Source organism: Cyprinodon tularosa, unplaced genomic scaffold (assembly GCF_016077235.1).
Source record: "Cyprinodon tularosa strain WSP-4 unplaced genomic scaffold, ASM1607723v1 ctg1395, whole genome shotgun sequence".
NCBI classification, from domain to species: domain Eukaryota; kingdom Metazoa; phylum Chordata; class Actinopteri; order Cyprinodontiformes; family Cyprinodontidae; genus Cyprinodon; species Cyprinodon tularosa.
Genome location: NW_024038216.1, coordinates 109,539 through 129,613, shown reverse-complemented (window position 1 = coordinate 129,613; position 20,075 = coordinate 109,539). Strand labels below are relative to the sequence as shown.

The 20,075-nt window shown below is 42.2% G+C and overlaps 1 protein-coding gene across 1 annotated transcript; it reads left to right on the top strand.

Annotated features, from left to right (window-relative positions):
* Window positions 1–564: 564 nt before the first annotated feature.
* Window positions 565–19,757, top strand: LOC119778822 (zinc finger protein 287-like). The gene is made up of 4 exons (XM_038278208.1): window positions 565–927; window positions 9,698–9,909; window positions 9,982–10,492; window positions 18,181–19,757. The coding sequence occupies exons 1-4, from the start codon at window positions 756–758 to the stop codon at window positions 19,164–19,166; spliced, it is 1,881 nt and encodes a 626-aa protein (XP_038134136.1). The 5' UTR covers window positions 565–755; the 3' UTR covers window positions 19,167–19,757.
* The last annotated feature ends 318 nt before the right edge of the window (window positions 19,758–20,075 follow it).

The window sequence follows — 20,075 nt, the reverse complement described above, 5'->3', positions numbered from 1 at the left end:
ATAATGATTCCTTATTGTTGCTTATTTTAGATTGTTTGTTACTAATATAATTTTAAATAAAGATTTCAAAATAAAAAAGGGACATACCACGTGACAGACATGCCCCGTGACATATCACGTTTTGTAGCCATTTCTTTACTGTTTAATTAGTATTTTTAATGTTGAAAGTGTTCTTGGGTGTTTTGAAAGGCGTTGTCAAATAAAATACCTTATTATTATTATTATAATTATTATGAAACGGTCGGTACAGGAAATAGTGTCACTAGCGCCCCCGTCAGTTCCGGAATGAAATGGTCCCATTTCCATATAAGGTATGAGACTGACAGTGGTCCGTCCCCGCCCCTTTCTGTTTGCTGCAGCGAGGTCCTTCTCAAGGAGAGGAGCAAGGTGGAAGGTCAGGTAAAGCAAGCTAAGTTTTGGTACAGCCCTTCTTAGAAGTCAAAAACCTCAGATATGATATGATATGATGTGTTGGTAAATGATTGAGGCAGTTAATGGCAGAAGGCAAGTTCCACAAATGTAGAAAATGTATGTAGAAAACAGTGAAATGTTCTACTTAAGGTTTTTAATCCTATAAATGCGGCTCAACCAGCTGCCCTTCTCCCTTACCAAGATGGCGGCAGCGCTGACGCATCCGTCCGGAAGTTGTCGCCCTAAGGTCCCCCGGAAGTAGCGCTGAGCAGTTGTTAGCAGCTAGCTTGCTTTGTGGACCGTCCGGTCGGATCTCAGGCCAGTTTGGATCAGCAGCTGCAGGAATGGGTTCAGTTCTTCCTCTCAGAGACTTTATCAGGCAGAGACTGGATGCTGCTGCGGAGGAGATCTTCTCCGAGGTGGAGAAAACCATCATCCGCCTGGAGGAGGAGCTGGCCGCCCAGAGCAAGCTGCTAGCTGTGTGCCTGAAGCCGGAGGTCAGGCTGCAGAGGCTCGGTAGGTCTGATGTTCATCTGCATCTCTGGAGGTTCCTCTCACTTAGATCCACATTACTAGATGTTCCCACTGTAGAAACACACCAGACTAACCTCCCAATCAATGAGGGCTCAGATTCATGTGGGTTTAATGACTGTTATTATCAGCAGGGCCGGATGTGGGAGAATATGGGCCCCTGGGCTGCAGATGTGGAGCAGAAGGTTCCTCTGTAGTAAGGTGACCAGATTTCTGAAATCAAATCTGGGGACATTTCTTGCTCGTGGATAAAAATCAATACATCTTATCGAGATGAAATTAGGAAACGGGGACAGTAATGGTTTCATATATTTTTACATATTTATTAATATTTAAACAACAAAAATCAAGTGTAAAAGCCAGGAATGTGCCTTTCCAAACGTTTAGTATATCCTAAGATTAATAACATGAAGTGTTATTAGTAGAAAACTAGAACTGTGTCTCTGGGTTGGGGCAAAGTGGTGGGGGTGGGAGCGGAGGGGTCAAGGGTCATTAGCAGGGCTTTCCAATTTTGGGGGCCCAATGAGCTCTGCCGCCTCCTAAGGGGAGAGTGACATGAGGAAAAGAAATTTAGAAAAGTAAATACAAACATTTATTCTATGCCTGTGGCTGTCTGTTGAGACAGAGTTTCCCAACCTCTTCAAAAAGTGCAACAAATACTTATTCTGTTTACATCTACTGTACATACCTATAAGAAATATTTTTTTCTTCATTAACATAAAAAAAACAAGTAGTAGTCAAGCCTGCAGGTAAAGGTTCATATATGTTTCTTACTGTCACCTAGCCAGATCAATTCAATTCAGTTTATTTATATAGCGCCAAATTCACAACACATGTCATCTCAAGGCACTTTACAGTTCAACCAGATTATACAGTCAGATTGATACAAAGTTTTCTATCTAAGGAAAACCAGTTGATTGCATCGACTCATTGACTCAAATACAATCCCTCACACTAAGCATGCTTGTAGTGACAGCGGAGAGGAAAAACTCCCTTTGAACAGGAAGAAACCTCCAGCAGAACCAGGCTCAGTGTGAGCGGCCATCTGCTGAGGCCGACTGGGGTTCAAGGAGACGGAAGCAGAGATGCAAAAAGCAACTGTAAAAGTCGACCCTGTCCAGGAAACACACAGCCAGGCAGACGAGCTCTGAGCCAGCTCCCATGCCAGAGGACGAAGAGAGCACATCCACTCAGTCACAGGACCACACTGGAAAACAGGCCGATCTCCAACATCTATAAACAAAGGTGTTGATAGAAGCAGCACAGCTGATGTTTCTTTCCAGGATGGAGTCACAGCCAAACAGGAACAGACGAGGCAAAGCTACTCTGAGGAAAAGCAGAGAGAGCAGAACGTTAGAGATTGAACTAACAGATTCTGCAGAATAGGAGAACAGAGATAGAATGAAGCAGAATGATGAAAAAGGGGTCCCTATGTCCTCCAGAAGTCTAAGCCTATAGCAGCATAACTATAGAGATAGCTCAGGATAACCTGAGTCACTCTAACTAGAAGCTTTATCAAAAAGGGAAGTTTTAAGCCTAGCCTTAAAAGTAGACAGGGTGTCTGCCTCACGGACTAAAACTGGTAGTTGGTTCCCCATCAGGGGCCTGTGTGTCTCAAAGTAGCAGGTTCATTTTTCCTACTAACCTGAGTATACAGCCACTCTGTGTTCCACAGCATACTTTGCACACTACATCACTCAATATGTTAGTTTATCACTCAAATCATGTCAACGCTTTATCACTTGAACTTTATTAATACATATTATACATTTTAAATGTTTGAAACAGAAATATTAACTGAACAGGGTCTGAGGCAGTGGCCCTGGTAATTTGGGTAAAATAATATAAGAGAAGACATAGCAAGTAAAAAGCAAAATAACCTTTTTAAATGTCTTAAACAAGTTGAACCATTGAACAGCAGAATAGGCTTAACATCAACACAATGTATATAATCCAAGAATAGTCCATATTTATAAACAGCAATAACATATACATATATAATTTCCTTCTTTTCACAGCTTCTGTATTGTGCATTAAGGCTTCCTCTTATGTTTCCTGCTCTCTGCTTTACTCCTCAAAGTAAATTTTTCTCCCTTCTTGTCAACCGTTTTTTCTATCAGAGTTCATAGTTTCCTCCTCTCTCATTCAATCTCCTTTCTGTCTTTCTATCTTCTTCCTCACTCCTCCAGCATCAATCTTGCATTATTCTAAAACAGAGACATTATATAATCAAAATCACCTTCAAAAAAATTAGGATGTGCAACATGAAAACTTATTATTAATATCTCATCTAAATACTAAAAATGCTAATTACCACAATATTAGGAGCCACAAGCAAAAACCACATAATAAATGAACATTAAACAGGTGGTTATCTCCATCATTCTCAAATCATGTAGATCTTGTCTTATTCAGTTATCCTGTTACTGACTCCTATTTTTTCTCAAGGAACTTTCATATATATCCAAACTGAGCAGTAAAAAAGCACACCAAAAACTGGAAGTCTATGCTCATAAATCACAACCATAAATCATCAAAACAAATTGAAATAACTCTACTTATAATAACTATCTGAAATATAAACTAAAGGTCACCTATCCATTCTAAATCATCTTTATACAAACCCTTGTTGATCCCTGGAGAACCAGCGTACCAGATAAGCGCCTTACAAGGAGTTTTCAATCATTTTGCTACATTTTAACCCAGCGTCTTTTACTCATGCTCAACTCGTGGTCTTGTCTTACTTTTTATTACTGTTTTAACCTGGACACAAACCAAACATTTATCACAAGATCAGCCCGATCAGAATAAAATAAATTGATTAACACACTTACCATCACTCAGCGTAGCTCCCCATCAGTTGCCACAGGTTGTAAAAAACGAACTTCCTCTTCTTCTTCTTCTGTTTTAAAAGTGATGCGCTCTTCTTCCTCTTTGTCTTTTAATGGCAGCTGACATCCAAAAGGATCATTACCGCCCTTATTGTGGTGCGCTCTGTTCCTTATCTTTATGTTATCAGCAGCGCAACCAGCTACCGTAATACCTATTTTTGCGCGCAACAGCTCTACCGTAATAACAGTCTACACGCAACATTTTTCGCCTCGGTAAAATCGGGGACATTTCCGGGGACAGCTTTAGCCGGGGACAGGTGGTCCAAAACGGGGACAGTCCCTGGAAATCAGGGACGTCTGGTCACCCTACTCTGTAGCAAAGGTGTAGGGTGGGGGGGTTCTGAGGGTGGGGGCAGATGGACCTACAGTTACTCCACCTGAATGCTTTCATCAGGTTTTTGTATTTTCTAAAATTGAATTCTTTCCTGTTGTTGAGAACACAAGGAACCACAATACACTGATATTTATGTTTAAAGATGTTAGAGATGCTTTTAGTGCATTATGTATGTAATGGGTTTTAGAAGATGTAGATTAAATTCTACTAAAATATGTTTTATAGTTATTTGTGATGAGTGGTGTTTGGCGCCCCCTACTGGTTGGCCTATAAATACTGGGAACGGCTGACAATTCCACAGAATGTGTTTGGCCCCCAGCTGTGGTGAGTGCTCCGGTCTGGCTATCTTCTTTGTAGAGTTGGGTATCCGAGGGATTGCTGGACTTTTTATTGCATTCCAGCTGTTGGTGAACCAGAGGGGAGGCTAACCAGAGGATTTGTTTTTCTCTACCATTCATTACAGTAAATCTTTTTTTTTTTAAACCCAACTGTCTGGCATCTGATCTGTGCATGACAGGATGGCTAAGAGAGGAGCTGTGACGTATATATACAGCCCAAAAACATTGATGTATAAAAAAATAACCAATAACAGCCGATTCTGATGCCACAATCAATAAATCATGCATCACTAGTAAAACAATTTAAATTCCATCCATCCAGAAAAATATGGATATGCTAGATTTTAATTATAGAATAGCGTATTTTTTTCTTGAACATGGATATATATTTTATTGCATGTTGCATATCCCAGTCAATCTGTTTCTCCTTTAAATCTGCAGCTCTCCCTGTTTCTCTCCGTTTAAAAAGATTTATGAACCTCTTTACTAATATAATGATGCTAGAAACTACATTTCTAGATCTGTAGAAGCTCTGCAGTCTGATTCTCTGTTCAATAAGAAAACATGTTAACCTGGAACTGGGAGTCATGGTCCTCCAGTGTTTCCCACAGGATTTCAGGAGACAGTGGTGGGAGAGTCTCTGACCCTCGGGGGTTTTCATGTGTGCACATTTTTAAGCGTGGTGTATCCCACCTAAAGGGGAACGCCGTTTTTTTACATTGGGCTTTGTGTCATTTGGAGCCGTTCTGAAGATATTCCGTTAGGTTCTATCCAAGTAACGTCTTCCTATGAGCAACGACTTGAAGGCACAAACTAAACTGTTCATCATTTATTCTTTATGGTACGCCAGCATTCAGAACATGGAGACGAATCACTGTCCCCCAGACGTGGTTATATTTTTTACATGTCCTTTGAGAAGGCCAGATTTTTTAACTAGAAAAGAAAATATAATACTAACTTGTATAAACTTATAATCTGTTGCCATTTTTAGCTGAAAAAGCTCCTTATATCTAACCAACAGATTTTTCGGTGGCATCTCTAATTATTTTAACCAACTTGTCTCCTAACTTTAACTTAAACATCAAACTAGCTGCTGGTTAATAATCACTGAGTGCTGCTGTGTCTCTCCTCCAACCATGTAGCTACTCTCTAGGCAGTGAAATGCGACCACAAATCAGATGACTCAAAGTGACAGATCTGATGATGTCACACCCAGAGGCGGGACACAGGAGCAGCAGGAAGAGAGGAAAAAAAACACGGACACTGATATCTGCACCCAACGTCTGTTACCTTAGGAAATGAGCGGGAAAAGGAAAAAAAATGTAAATTATTGGTGTGGACATGTCCCCACTAACTCTGGCCTAGAGTGGACATGTCCCCACCAACTCTGGCCTAGAGTGGACATGTCCCCACCAACTCTGGCCTAGAGTGGACATGTCCCCGCCAACTCTGGCCTGGTGTGGACACGTCCCCACCAACTCTGGCCTAGAGTGGACATGTCCCCGCCAACTCTGGCCTGGTGTGGACATGTCCCCGCCAACTCTGGCCTGGTGTGGACATGTCCCCGCCAACTCTGGCCTGGTGTGGACATGTCCCCGCCAACTCTGGCCTGGTGTGGACATGTCCCCACCAACTCTGGCCTAGAGTGGACATGTCCCCACCAACTCTGGCCTGGTGTGGACATCTCCCCACCAACTCTGGCCTGGTGTGGACATGTCCCCGCCAACTCTGTCTTCCTCAGAGTCCAGCTAGGTGCCTCCCTCCTCATCTTCATTCAGCTCCATGTTTATCAAATGGAAACAGAGTTGTTTCTGCTTGTTAGATAGGAACCAACTGGCGTGGTGTGTGGCATCTGTAAGTTGCATACAATGGTGTCAAGTAATTAAGCTGGTAACCCTGGCTCTGGTGTTCCCACGGAATTCCGATCAGAGCCGAGGCTATTTCAATCCCTGTCGCTTGCCGAGTCGTTTGACCCGGATAGACAAGCAACCGTGAGCTGTTCCCACTGCCACTAAATGCCGATTGTTCCCGGTTTTAAACAGGTTTTTTCAGCCAGTGGGAAAGGGGTATTGGAATCCTTCCCCTCAAAATAAAACACAGATTTTAATTGGGGTCCATAGTAGAAGAAGAAATGCCTTCATCGTCCCACAGTGGGGAAACTGATTGGACTGAGAAACAAACAAGCAGACAATCGATGATACACTGAAGGACGTAGAAAGAACAAAGCGGTGAAAGAAATTAGGCCTTATTATTGATAACAGAATATTCAGGTTTAAAATGTCCTGACGGCCTTGAAACGAGTCCATGGAGGGTTCCTGAGCTGCTCGTCCTCAGACTATCAAAACTCTACATCTAGAGTTTTGAATTCTAGAGTTCTGAACTCTACATCTAGAGTTCTGCTCTTCTCTGTATAATGCCACATAAAGGCAATGTTCGAATTCCTGGGCTGCATCCTCCAAGGACGCGGTCTACCTGGACTGGATCCTTCAAAGTCCGTGAAAAAAAGGAGACCGGAAGAGTTTGGGCTGTGAATCCGAACAGGTCTACCCTTCGTGAAAGTTGACGCACAAAGCAGGAAAAGAATGAAAACCGAAGTTTTAAAAACTGTTTTTATTGAGTGGAATAAAGGTTCCAACCACCGGGAGCAGGAACAAATAAAATCAAATGTAATGATAGAAACCTTAGTCAGTTAAAGCTACAGCGTGTAACTTTTAGCGACATCTAGCGGTCAGACGGCAGACTGCAGCAACATGAACATCTCCCCCCCACCGCTTCTCCCCCCCAACAGTACGGCGAGCGTTACGGGACAAAATGTCTTCCACGACGTCCGCATCACCTACCTTCTCAAGTGATGAGGTTTGTTTACATAGATAATTTTACAGATAGTATTTCATTAGTCTGTGTAGGGTTAGGGTATAGATTTCATGTAGACTTAAGATAATAAATATACCCGTTATTTTTTCTACATCGTTGTGACGTTTTGGCGATCTCGCAATCGCTACTTTGTTGGCTCTGCGCTGCCGTAGCGCAAAGTTGTCTGCCTCCATGGCTGCGAGACCCGCTCCTATGTAATTATAAATAACGAATTCTAAGGCAACGCAGATATTAAGGTTAAGAGGCTGAGCTCGTAGATGATGATAAATAACATAGTTATGTATAATATATTACATTTCTGACTGTATATCCCTGTAATTATTACACACTGTAGCTTTAAATAATAAATAATATGCTGCTGTCATTTGGCACATCTCTTTTCAAATATCCATTATTGTAAAAATGTCCATAGCTGCATATTGGTTATTTATTCTCCAGTTTTATATTGTTAAAACACTTTACAGGATTTTATTGTTTATATTTTAACTCTTCCCTATTATGTTATTCTTAGACATTTTTCTAAGGTCCACATTTGTGTGACCATTTTCAGTAATCTTACTGCTGCTGTAAATTTGCCCATTGTGGAACAATAAAGGGATTTTCTATTCTATAAAAAGGGGTAGAAATATATAAGTACATCTAAACAATGTATGTATAAAAAATATATATGCAAAATCTCTAATATTCCACAAAAAAAGTCTTAGTTAAGCAAATTGTGCAAAACGGCAATAAAAGAAATTAAACTATCAGATTTATAGTCCCCACTCTGCAGATCTATTATAATCTGTCCTTAAATTCCAGCCAAACCCATTTACACAGTAACAGATAAAAACCTTTAGATAAATCAAACATTACTGCCACATATCTGACTCTATAACCATTAAAACAACTATTTTCATTAATCTCAGACGGAACTATTCACTGACTGGATTATATTAAACTGAACTTCCGATATTCACCACTGATCACGGAGCAGCCAGCTTGCTTGGTCTCGCAATGAATTCTGGGATATCCAAGGATAGTGAGGATACATCGGACCCGTCCTTCAAATCAGGCAAAAAGAAGGACGCATTTTAAGGTCGCATAACGACGACTCTTGGAATCCGACCATACCTCGGCGCCACGCTATGACGTAATCGTCCTTCGAATCTGGCCTTCTGAGGACGCGTCCTAGGAATTCGAACAGAGCAAAAGTTGGTGCTTTAGGCGAGTCGGGTCGCAGAAACTAGAGGTCCGGTGCCACTCAGCAAACCCCCGTTACTGCCACTCTATAGCGGGAGGTGTTAATGGCAGGTTCTGATACTGTTTTGTTGGTGGAACTGGACTCGGTCTGTTTGGACTGAACTCATCATTGTTCTGTATGAACCCATCAGTCAGAACCAGATTCAGTTATCAGAACACTAGGGGTGGGTATTGGCAAAGAAGTCATGATTCGATTCGAATCCCGATTCACATGCCACGATGCGATTCTATCACGATGCATCACGATACTTGAAATATTGCGATGCGTTGTGATATTTTCACTGAACACTGTAGGAAAAAGATCCAGCCATTGGGTGTGATCTGGATCGTGTCTTCAATTGATACGTAACTGAAAGCAACTGAATTCATACATAGCTGTATTTATTGAAACGACTTTTGGAGGTGTTGCCATGGAAACAAATACTGGACGGAAATATTACTATTACTGGCGTGGAAACACTGACAAAAAGATCTTAGGATTCATCAAACTTAAAATAACAAAATAAGGATAATCAGTGGCGTTTACATGGCCTCAGTGGTCCTTTAAACCAATGAAACGAAAACATTCAGATGTATATTTCCCCTTTTGCAAATGACGAGCATCATATCAATTTCATTTTTACCTTCTTTGTTTTTAAAGCCAGAATGCATCCAAGCATCTGACTTGAAATGTGATGGAGCCACGGGGCGAATTTTCATAGTGTCCTCCATGTTTTGTCTATGAATGACTCATCGCAGTATCCTGCGGCCGGAAATGCTTGTGACACAAAGCAGCGGGCGTCAACACATCCGCAGCGACATCTGCTGGACTGGAAGTTGTATTCCACTTGATTTGGCTGATGTGCGGCAACCATTCATGTATTTTATTTGTTCTTTTTTTTTTATAATCGATTCTTGCCTTCAAGAATCGATGCAGTAGATCACAAAAATTAGAATCACGATGCATCGTCATGACGATTATTTTGCACACCCTTACAGAACACAGACATGATCCTGGTGTTGCATTGTTGGTGGTTCTGAAGTTTAGAAAATCTTTTGGATCGCCATGATCATGATGATATTTTCTGTCTCCTCAGGAATTCCTCCCAGACGGGTTTATAAGGAAGAGGTTCTGACCGACTACGGGAGTCTCTGTGTTCAGAACAAGGTTGAACCAGAACCTCCACGCATTAAAGAGGAGGAAGTGGAGCTGTATCCCCCTGAGTTCACACAGAACCTCACAGAACCAGAACCTCCACGCATCAAAGAGGAGGAAGTGGAGCTGTATCCCCCTGAGTTCACACAGAACATCACAGAACTAGAACCTCCATGCATCAAAGAGGAGGAAGTGGAGCTGTATCCCCCTGAGTTCACACAGAACCTCACAGAACCAGAACCTCCACAGACCGAAGAGGCTCAGCAGCAGCCAGAACCTTTGCAGGGACAAGAAGCTTTGGATGATCCAGAATCTCCTCGGAATGGAGATGAACAGTGTGGACCAGAACCTCTGCAAATGGACCAGACCCTGGCTGAGCCAGACAGTCCGCAGATCATAGACGACCTGGACGAGTTAGGAACTTTTGACATCGAAGAGGCCCTGTCAGAACCAGGATGTCCACAGATTATAGACGACTTGGGCGAGTTGGAGTACCTGGACACAGAGGAGGACATGGAGGAACCAGAACCCCTGGAATCAGAAGATGATCAGGAATCAGAAGACCCAGAATCTCCCCAGAATAAATCCAGAAAATTGGAGTTCTGGACCCGACATGACGATGAGAGTCCACTGCTTAGGAAGGAGTTTGATACCTTTGTGCCGCGACATAGAGAGTCCAATAGCGCTGAACCATCGGGGAGTTCTGAAGACGACCCGGCAAACGTCCAAATACCAGGTACGAAACACTGTACTTGTCCGAATGACCCAACAGGTCTGGAACAGAGACTAGCCCACTGCCTTAATCTGAACCCATTTAATCTAGATTTTTAAGGGTCTCACTGGGTCTGTTAAGTCCATATTTAGGTTCAGCTGTTGGTTCTTTTTTAGTTTGGACCGGCAAAATTATTTTGGGTTCTGAATCTCTAGGGCACAATTGTCAAACTTGTTCCAGAAAGTGCCGTGATGCTGCAAGTTTTCTTTCCAACCAAACAATAGCACACCAGACTCCATTCATGCCAAGTCATCATGTTCAGATTGGACCCCCTTGATGATCCGATCTGACAGGAAATCTTATTGGACAAAGTAGTGGCGTTTATCTCTCATTGAGAGTCAGTGGAGATGATCGCACCCGACACGATTCTCTGCAGAGGGCTGCGTAGCTCTGACTGAGGTAGACCCCAGGTCTGTTTCAGTCGGACTATGCAGCAATTCAGCAGCAATTTCATGGGTCTGACAAGACGAGAGACAAAATAAAAGCCCCATTTAAAAGTTACCTTTGACCATTTACACACCACACTAGCATGATTCCTCGCCTCCTAGTGGCAATCTATGGTACTACTTCTCTCTAGAGGTAAAAAAGCAAACCAACATGGTGGCGCCTGCAGCATTTAGGAAGATTGCGGAGAGTCAGGCGAAGAAGGCAGCCTTTGGTGAATTACTTGACAGTCGTCTTCTAGGAAGTGGATACGACAAACGATAGTCTACTCAGGGCCTACAGACGCAAGAAACAACAACAGACAATCGAGGTTCATCACACTGCGAACCAGAATCACACTGGAAATTGTGTGGCACTGTAGGAAAGCTAGGATTTTTAAGAATCTCTGAAGTTTCCTGATTAAGAAGGCTGACTGTAAGGAGATGACGCAATCTGCTCATGCGCTCTTTATCTGCGAACCGAGCCAGAACTGAACCGAGCCGAGCCCTACTGATGAAGTAGTACCATGTTAGTACGGTTCGGTTGTGTCTGGCACAGTCCGGTTCAGTTCTGCTTACCATTTACACTCAACAGTTATCTTGGTTACCGTGCTCGGACCAATTCAATTCAATTCTGTTTATTTATATAGCGCCAAATTTACAACACATGTCATCTCAAGGCACTTTACAGTTCAACCAGATCATACAGTCAAATTGATACTAAGTTTTCTATCTAAGGAAAACCAGTTGATTGCATTGACTCATTGACTCAAATAGAATCCCTCACACTAAGCATGCTTGTAGCGACAGTGGAGAGGAAAAACTCCCTTTTAACAGGAATAAACCTCCAGCAAAACCAGGCTCAGTGTGAGCGGCCATCTGCTGAGGCCGACTGGGGTTCAAGGAGACAGAAGCATAGATACAAAAAACAACTGTAAAAGGCGGCCCCGTCCAGGAAACACACAGCCAGGCAGACGAGCTCCGAGCCAGCTCCCATGCCAGAGGACGAAGAGAGCACATCCACTCAGTCACGGTCAGAGAAACAGGACCACACTGGAAAACAGGCCCATCTCCAACATCTATAAACAAGGGTGTTGATGGAAGCAGCACAGCTGATGTTTCTTTCCAGGATGACGTCACAGCCAAACAGGAACAGACGAGGCAAAGCTACTCTGAGGAAAAGCAGAGAGAGCAGAACATTAGAGATTGAACTAACAGATTCTGCAGAATAGGAGAACAGAGAGAGAATGAAGCAGAATGATGACATGGGGGTCCCTATGTCCTCCAGAAGTCTAAGCCTATAGCAGCATAACTATAGAAATAGCTCAGGATAACCTGAGCCACCCTAACTATAAGCTTTATCAAAAAGGAAAGTTTTAAGCCTAGCCTTAAAAGTAGACAGGGTGTCTGCCTCACGGACTAAAACTGGTAGTTGGTTCCACAGGAGAGGAGCCTGATAACTAAAAGATCTGCCTCCCATTCTACTTTTAGAAATTCTAGGAACCACTAGTAAACCTGCAGATTGAGAGCCAAGTGCTCTGTTAGGAACATAAGGAACAATCAGATCTCTGATATCAGATGGAGCTTGGCCATTTAAGGCTTTATATGTGAGAAGGAGGATTTTAAATTTTATTCTGGATTTAACAGGAAGCCAATGAGGAGAAGCCAGGATAGGAGAGATATGATCTCTCTTTTTCATTTTCATCAGAACTCTGGCTGCAGCATTTTGGATCAGCTGAAGGCTTTTAACTACAGTTTGTGAACTTCCTTATAGTAAAGAATTACAATAGTCCAGCCTTGAAGTAACAAATGCATGGACTAGTTTCTCAGCATCACCCCTGGACAGGAGATTTCTAATTTTTGCAATGTTCCTCAGATGAAAGAAGGAAATTCTAGAAACCTCTTTGATATGGGATTTAAATGACAGGTCCTGATCAAAAACAACACCAAGATTTTTTACATTATTATCTGAAATCAGTTTAATCCCATCCAAATGAAGTGACTGGCTAATCAGTTTCTTTTTCAGAGACTCTGGTCCAAAGACTATAACTTCTGTTTTGTCTGCATTCAGGAGCAGAAAGTTAAGAGTCATCCAGGTTTTTATGTCTTCAAGACATGCCTGTAATCTATGTAATGGGTTAGCTTCATCTGGATTTATAGACAGATATAGCTGGGTATCATCAGCATAACAGTGGAAATTAATCCCATGCTGTCTAATAACTCTACCAATTGGGAGCATGTATAAAGTAAAGAGAATTGGTCCTAGCACTGATCCCTGTGGTACTCCACAGGTAACCTTTGAGCATGTTAAAGATCTATCATTAACATGAACAAACTGAATTTGATCAGATAGATAAGATTTAAACCAGTCTAGTGCTGTTCCTTTAATTCCAACAAAATATTCAAGTCTTTCTAAAATAATATTATGGTCAACTGGATCAAATGCAGCACTGAGATCCAACAGGAAGAGCACAGATACAAGTCCATTATCTGAGGCCATGAGAATATCATTAGTGACTTTCACCAGAGCTGTTTCAGTGCTATGATGAGCTCTAAAGCCAGACTGCGACTCTTCAAAAAGTTCAATATGGTGTAAGTGATCGCAAACTTGTTTGGCAACTACTTTTTCAAGAATTTTGGATAAGAAAGGAAGATTGTATATAGGTCTATAATTAACCAAGTCATCTGGGTCAAGAGAGGGTTTCTTAAGCAGAGGTTTAATTACAGCAACCTTAAAAGCTTTAGGTACATATCCCTGTAACAGAGAAAGATTAATCACATCTAAAATGGAGGAGCGGATCAAAGGGAATACCTCCTTAAATAACCTGGTTGGAACTGGATCTAACATACAAGTTGAAGGCTTAGATGAAGACAATAATTTTGCTAATTCAGAAAGCTCAACTGGATCAAAGCAGTCTAAACCCAGTTCAGATTCCATGACTACCTCAGGTACAATCGCGGATAGAGGAGTGCTTATGATCTTATTTTTAATAAGATCAATCTTATTTATAAAGAATCCCATAAAATCATTGCTGCTAAGAGCAGGTGGAATGGACGGTAAACAGAGCTATGGCTCTGGGTGAGTTTGGCAACTGTATTAAAAAGAAATCTAGGATTATTCTTATTCTCCTCTATTAATGAGGAGAAGTATGCTGCTCTTGCTTTACAAAGGGTCCTCCTATACAGCATTAAACTATTTTTCCAGACTAGGAAGGACTCCCGCAGGCCTGTGGAGCGATATTTTCTCTCCAGTTTCCTAGCATTTTGCTTCAAAGTACGCAGCTCTGCATTAAACTAAGGAGCAAGCTTTCTATTTTTAATGGTTTTCATTTTCAAAGGAGCAGCGTTGTCTAAGGCAGTACGCAGAGAACTAGCAACCCCATCAACAAAATCATCAACCTGTGAAGGGGAATAAGCTATGCTTTTGCACTCTGCAGCACTGCTCAGCGACATAGAGGAGAGAGAAAGTGAAGCAGATTCTTTAACATTTATAACTGCACTATCTGATAAAGATCTACTAAAATGTAACCTTCTTTTGGGGGAGGTGAACTCTGTTAAAGTAATCCTGAAGGTTATTAGAAAGTGGTCAGAGAGGACAAGGTTGTGAGGAAATACTGTTATTTCTTCACATTCTATGCCGTATGTCAGCACAAGATCCAAAGTATGAAGGTGAGAATGTGTGGGACTATTCACATTTTGAACAAAGATAGCATTACAGGCTGCTCTTAAGCTATCGCCTTCAATGTCAGCATGGATGTTAAAATCTCCCACTATGATGACCCTGTCAGTTTTTAATACCAAATCAGAAAGGAACTCTGAAAACTCATCAAAAAATTCAGAGTAAGGACCTGGTGGACGATACAAAGTTACAAAAAGAAGAGGTTTTCTTGCCTTGAAATTTGGATCAGGGAAATTAGGGGTTAAATGTTCAAAAGAGTTGTAGGTATTAACTGTTTTGGGAGTAATCAGTAAGTCAGACTGGAAGATTCTTGCTACTCCTCCTCCTCGCCCAGAATTCTGGGTATGTGAAAATTTAAATAGCTTGAAGGAGTTGCCTCATTTATGCTCACATAATCCTCTTGCTGCAGCCAGGTTGGAGTTATTTTGATTTTAATTAGATTATCATCATTTACTCCTTTGGGAATATTTGCTAATTTATTAGATTTTGGTCGTGGGCAAGACACTGTCTGGATGGAGTAAAGAGTGGGTAACAGTAGAGAAGCTGCAGAGATGTGTGTTAAACTACAACTGCTTCCTGGTCTGCACCCTGGGTGGTCAGGGTTTTGGAGGACTAATAAATGTGGCCAGATTCCTAGAAAGAAGAGCTGCACCATCCAAAGTGGGATGGATGCCGTCTCTCCGAATCAGACCAGGCTTTCCCCAAAAGTATTGCCAATTATTAATGTAGCCCACGTTGTTTTCAGGACACCACCTAGACAACCAGCGGTTGAATGACGACATGCGGCTTAACATGTCATCACTGGTCAGATCAGGGAGGGGACCAGAGAAAATTACGGAGTCTGACATTTTTTTGGCAAACTTACACACGGAAGCAACACTAATTTTAGTGACCTCCGATCGGCGTAACCGGGTGTCATTACCACCAGGGTGAATAACAATCTTACTGTATTTAACCTTATCCTTAGCCAGTAGTTTCAGGTAGGATTTGATGTCGCCCATTCTGGCCCTCGGCAAACATTTGACTATGTTCCCTGGTGTCTCTAATGCCACGTTTCTGACTATGGAGCTGCCAATCACCAGAGTGGGCTTCTCAGTGGGTGTGTCACAGAGTGGGGAAAACCGGTTAGAAACGTGAACGGGTTGGTGGTGACCAGTGGGCAGAGATCCACGACTACGCTTTCTGCGTACAGTTACCCAATCGCCTGGCTGCTCAGGCACTTTTGGAGGACAGCTACGTGGGGGGCCTACTTTAACTCCTGGATGTTCAACAGCCTGAAGCCTGGATTCTAACTCCGACACCCTCGCCTCCAAAGCTACAAAAATACTACACTTATTACACATCCCATTATCACTAAAGGAGGCAGAGGAATAACTGAACATCTGACACAGAGAGCAGGAGAGAGGAGAGGAAGAAGGAAGAGTTGGAAAAGAGTCAAGGGAGGGAGAGAGAGAAGCCATAGCAATGCTAAGCTAGCGCCAGCCTAGGCTAGCTACTCTTTCCTATCAGAAATAAAACCGTGTGAAACTGACAAGTGCTCAGTAGAAAAGTGCAGCAGAAGGTGCTATGTTTTAAAGTAGTCAGAGTTACTTAGATACAGAGATATCACAGAGAAAATAACTTAACTTCAGATGGAGTTCCTCTGGACAGCTGCACACTCAGTTAATCCAAACAGGATTAATTAATCTCAGCACAGTTTCAAAAGGGTAGAGTAAAAGGGGCTAAAATGTGTCAATCTCAGGGAAAACTGTCAGGATTGGAGTCGTACAGCAAATATAAAGCAGGCGGGGCAGACTGGCACAAAAATCAAAGAAACATTTAAAAAAAGAATACCATGCTAGGAGTTCAGGGGGACAGAAAACAGAAAAAGTAGTGATCCAGTTTTAACCTCTCAAAAACAAAACATCGAGGGTAAGAAAGAGCAGTTTATCACTCTATCTGAGAGAAACAAAGGGAAGTAAGTGCAGCTCATCACTCTATCCTCTTTATGAAAAAAGAAAAAAAACTTGAACAAACTTCACAGATCTTTCTCTGAGAATCGCCTCTCTGCCTCATCCAGCATACAAACCGCCCCACAGCCTTTATTGCTGCATTTTCCTTTTCTTTTTATGTAGTTCCTGTGGTGTATTTAATATAGGCACAGAGTCATGAAGTAGGGGAAGCGCCGTTTTGTTTTTTATAATCCTTCCCAGTCAAATATGGGACAGTTTTTCAGTTCTTTGGGCACAGAGACCGAAGTAAACAAAAAACTCCACATATCTAGATCTGCTCAGCCTGCCTGGTCGAAGCCTCTCTATATACTTTCAGTGTGAATAAATGGGATTGGAGATTAAAAAGTCGTCACAATCGATGTGAGCCGGGCTTTAACTTGTTGGTCAAACCATCAACTTTTTAGTTTGTTATTCTCACTTTAATTCCTATTCATCCATAATTATTATGATTGTTTAATAGGAAATTTAATTAATTTAATTGTTAGTTTTTCAACACTATTTTATTCCCACTGAATAACAAACATTTAAACAAACTGTTGATGAGAGCAGAAGTGGGTGTAGTGGAAGGGCGGGGCCTATCGTCAGTGCCAAACACGATACACTACACCAGACATGCTCCATGCTTTCCAGCATCCTTCTTTTTGGTTTTGTATTGAAAGGAAAATCTGAAGTTTTAGCATTTTTTTTCTATGTATTCCAATTAATCATAGAATAAGTTTAGGTAAATGGATGAATATTCTTTAGAGTATTACTGTTTTTAAGCAGTTTCTCAATAAATAATAAAAATAAGATAAAATCACTGATCACTAAAATCATTGTTTGCTATAGCCATAATTACAAGCTATATTTTATAATAATAGTAATAATAAATAGATATTTAATAGATTCTTGTCAGGTCTAAGCACCTAAAACGTCATACATACATACAGGGAAAAAAAGAAGGCCCAGAGACAATTAATTTAGTTACTCGCGAGGAGAGTAAGAAGAGACTGCGGAGTTTACAATCTCCAACCCACTCTGCCGGTCTTCAGCTTTCTCCTCACTATTTATTGAAGTCAGGGATGTCCCTAATTACACAAGCTGAGGCTTAACTAATGGAAAGGGAAACAAAATTATCTTACTTTAAACCTCAGCACATATGTTAAAACAAAGCATGTGGTTGTTTTACAATTGAATTGTTCCAAGAACACATGTTTAGAAGAAACGTGTGATAGAGGATGTTCAGGCCTCCTTCACAACCCGTCCGTTGCATGACCTGTATCTGGAACGATATTTAGCAAGAGTTAATAAACGATGAATCACACATTATACATCATAATAGTTCATTAATACACAACCCATGAAACACAAACGGAGTATAAATAAAATATTTCTAACAGTTCTGTTCATATAAATTAATAGCCAGTGCACAAAAACGGATGCAGAAATATTGAGAGTGACCAGACCGGAGCTCCTCCTAGTCGACCCGTTAGTGCAGAACCAGCTGAGACTCCACTGTTTTTTTATGGTTTAGCTCTGTGGACTAACTTGCTTTTTTCTGATTCTTTTTTTTCTTAACAGAACAGAACCGTGTTTATCAGGAAGACGTTCCAACTGAGCCCGAAAGGTTCCTCAGTGTGGATTCAAAGAAACCAGGGTTTCTACAGATTAAAGAGGAGCAGGAAGAAGTGAGCTCCCAGCAGTCCGAAGACTCGAATGAACCCAAACCCTTTGTTTGTAAGACCTGTGGCAAAAAGTTCTCCAACATGTTGCTGCTGCAAGACCACCGAGACACGCACCAGAACGAGAAGCCTTACTCCTGTGAGCTCTGTACGCGGCGCTTCACCCATCAGCACAGTGCCTTCCGCCATATGATTACGCACACCGGTGAAAAGCCCTTCTCCTGTAAGATCTGCGGGGAAAAGTTCGGCTTGAACAGTCACCTGGTGCGCCACCTGAGGCGGCACACCGGTGAGAAGCCCTTCTCCTGCCACATCTGCAACAAGACCTTCAGCCAGAGCAACTCCCTGACCTGTCACGTCAGAACTCACACAGGGGAAAAGCCCTACCCCTGCAGCGTGTGTGGGAAGGGCTTCAGCAGGAGGGGCGCTATGAACATCCACATGAGGGTTCACACAGGAGAGAAGCCGTTTACCTGCAAAGTGTGTCACAAAACCTTCAGACGAGGGGAGGGGCTGAGGTACCACATGATGACGCACACGGGGGTGAAGCCTTTCTCCTGCCACATCTGCAACAAGACCTTCAGCCAGAGCAACGCCCTGACCTGTCACGTCAGAACTCACACAGGGGAAAAGCCCTTCCCCTGCAGCGTGTGCGGGAAGGGCTTCGTCAGGAGGAACTGTATGAAAATCCACATGAGGGTTCACACAGGAGAGAAGCCGTTTACCTGCAAAGTGTGTCACAAAACCTTCAGTCGATGGAATGGGCTGAGCTACCACATGAGGACGCACACGGGGGAGAAGCCGTATTCCTGCAAACTGTGTGGGAAAACCTTCAGACAATCCAGCCACTTGCTGTGCCACAAGAAGCACTGCAAAAGGGTCTGACCTGCAGAATGAAAACATCTGGTTTTCTGATCCTGTGCTGAATGAGTTAAACTAAACTGGACCTTAAAGCGGCTCTTCTGGGCCCATTGATACCAGGAAAACATCGGACACTTCGTTAACCTACTGCAGGTGGCCCTTCTATCGGTCGCAACAGCGTTAGCATATTTAACGCTTGTCATGTCAAAAAAGAAGCACAGGAGAAAAGAGGAGTGAACTTGTGTTGGGGGTTGGGCCTTCCTATGATTAAAACACCTGCACACCCATGTGTGGCAGTTTTGACAGACAGAGGGAGAGACTGGCTCCTGGCAAGCAAAGTTAGCTATTATTATAATATTGTTTATTGAAAAAAAAAAAAAAAAGTTGAGGTTGAGTTAAAAGATATTGCAGTATGGCTCGTGGCCTGGTAATATTCAGTTTGTTTGTGCTTATGGGTGAGCCACAGTGGAAAATCTTTGTTTTGAACTAATTCAGTTTCTGTTGGTCAAATTGTTTGTTTTAAACTAATACACTTCTGTTTGTCAATTTGTTTGAAAGGTTTTCAACCTAAATCCCAATCCTAGATCCCAAATAAAAAGCAAAAATGGAAAAGGATTTGAGTTGTGCCTAGCGTCCTTCTTGGTGATGACCAGCCGTTTTCAAGTTTGGGGAGGAGCTGAAGCTAGAAACCATCCATAACTTGACAACACCACCTCATGTATGCTAGCTGATGTTCAGAGGACAGCAACAAACAGTGGGACATATGGAAAGTACACTATATTGCCAAAAGTATTTGCTCACCTGCCTTGACTCACATATGAGCTTAAGTGACATCCCGTTCCTAATCCATAGGGTTCAATATGACGTCGGTCCACCCTTTGCAGCTAGAACAGCTTCAACTCTTCTGGGAAGGCTGTCCACAAGGTTTAGGAG

Bases quoted from the DNA above. Each gene is read 5' to 3' on its own strand.
- LOC119778822 (XM_038278208.1), top strand. From the start codon at position 756: ATGGGTTCAGTTCTTCCTCTCAGAGACTTTATCAGGCAGAGACTGGAT. The intron at 928-9,697 runs GTAGGTCTGATG...CTGTCTCCTCAG, and splicing joins GGTCAGGCTGCAGAGGCTCG to GAATTCCTCCCAGACGGGTT. The intron at 9,910-9,981 runs ATCACAGAACTA...TTCACACAGAAC, and splicing joins CCCCTGAGTTCACACAGAAC to CTCACAGAACCAGAACCTCC.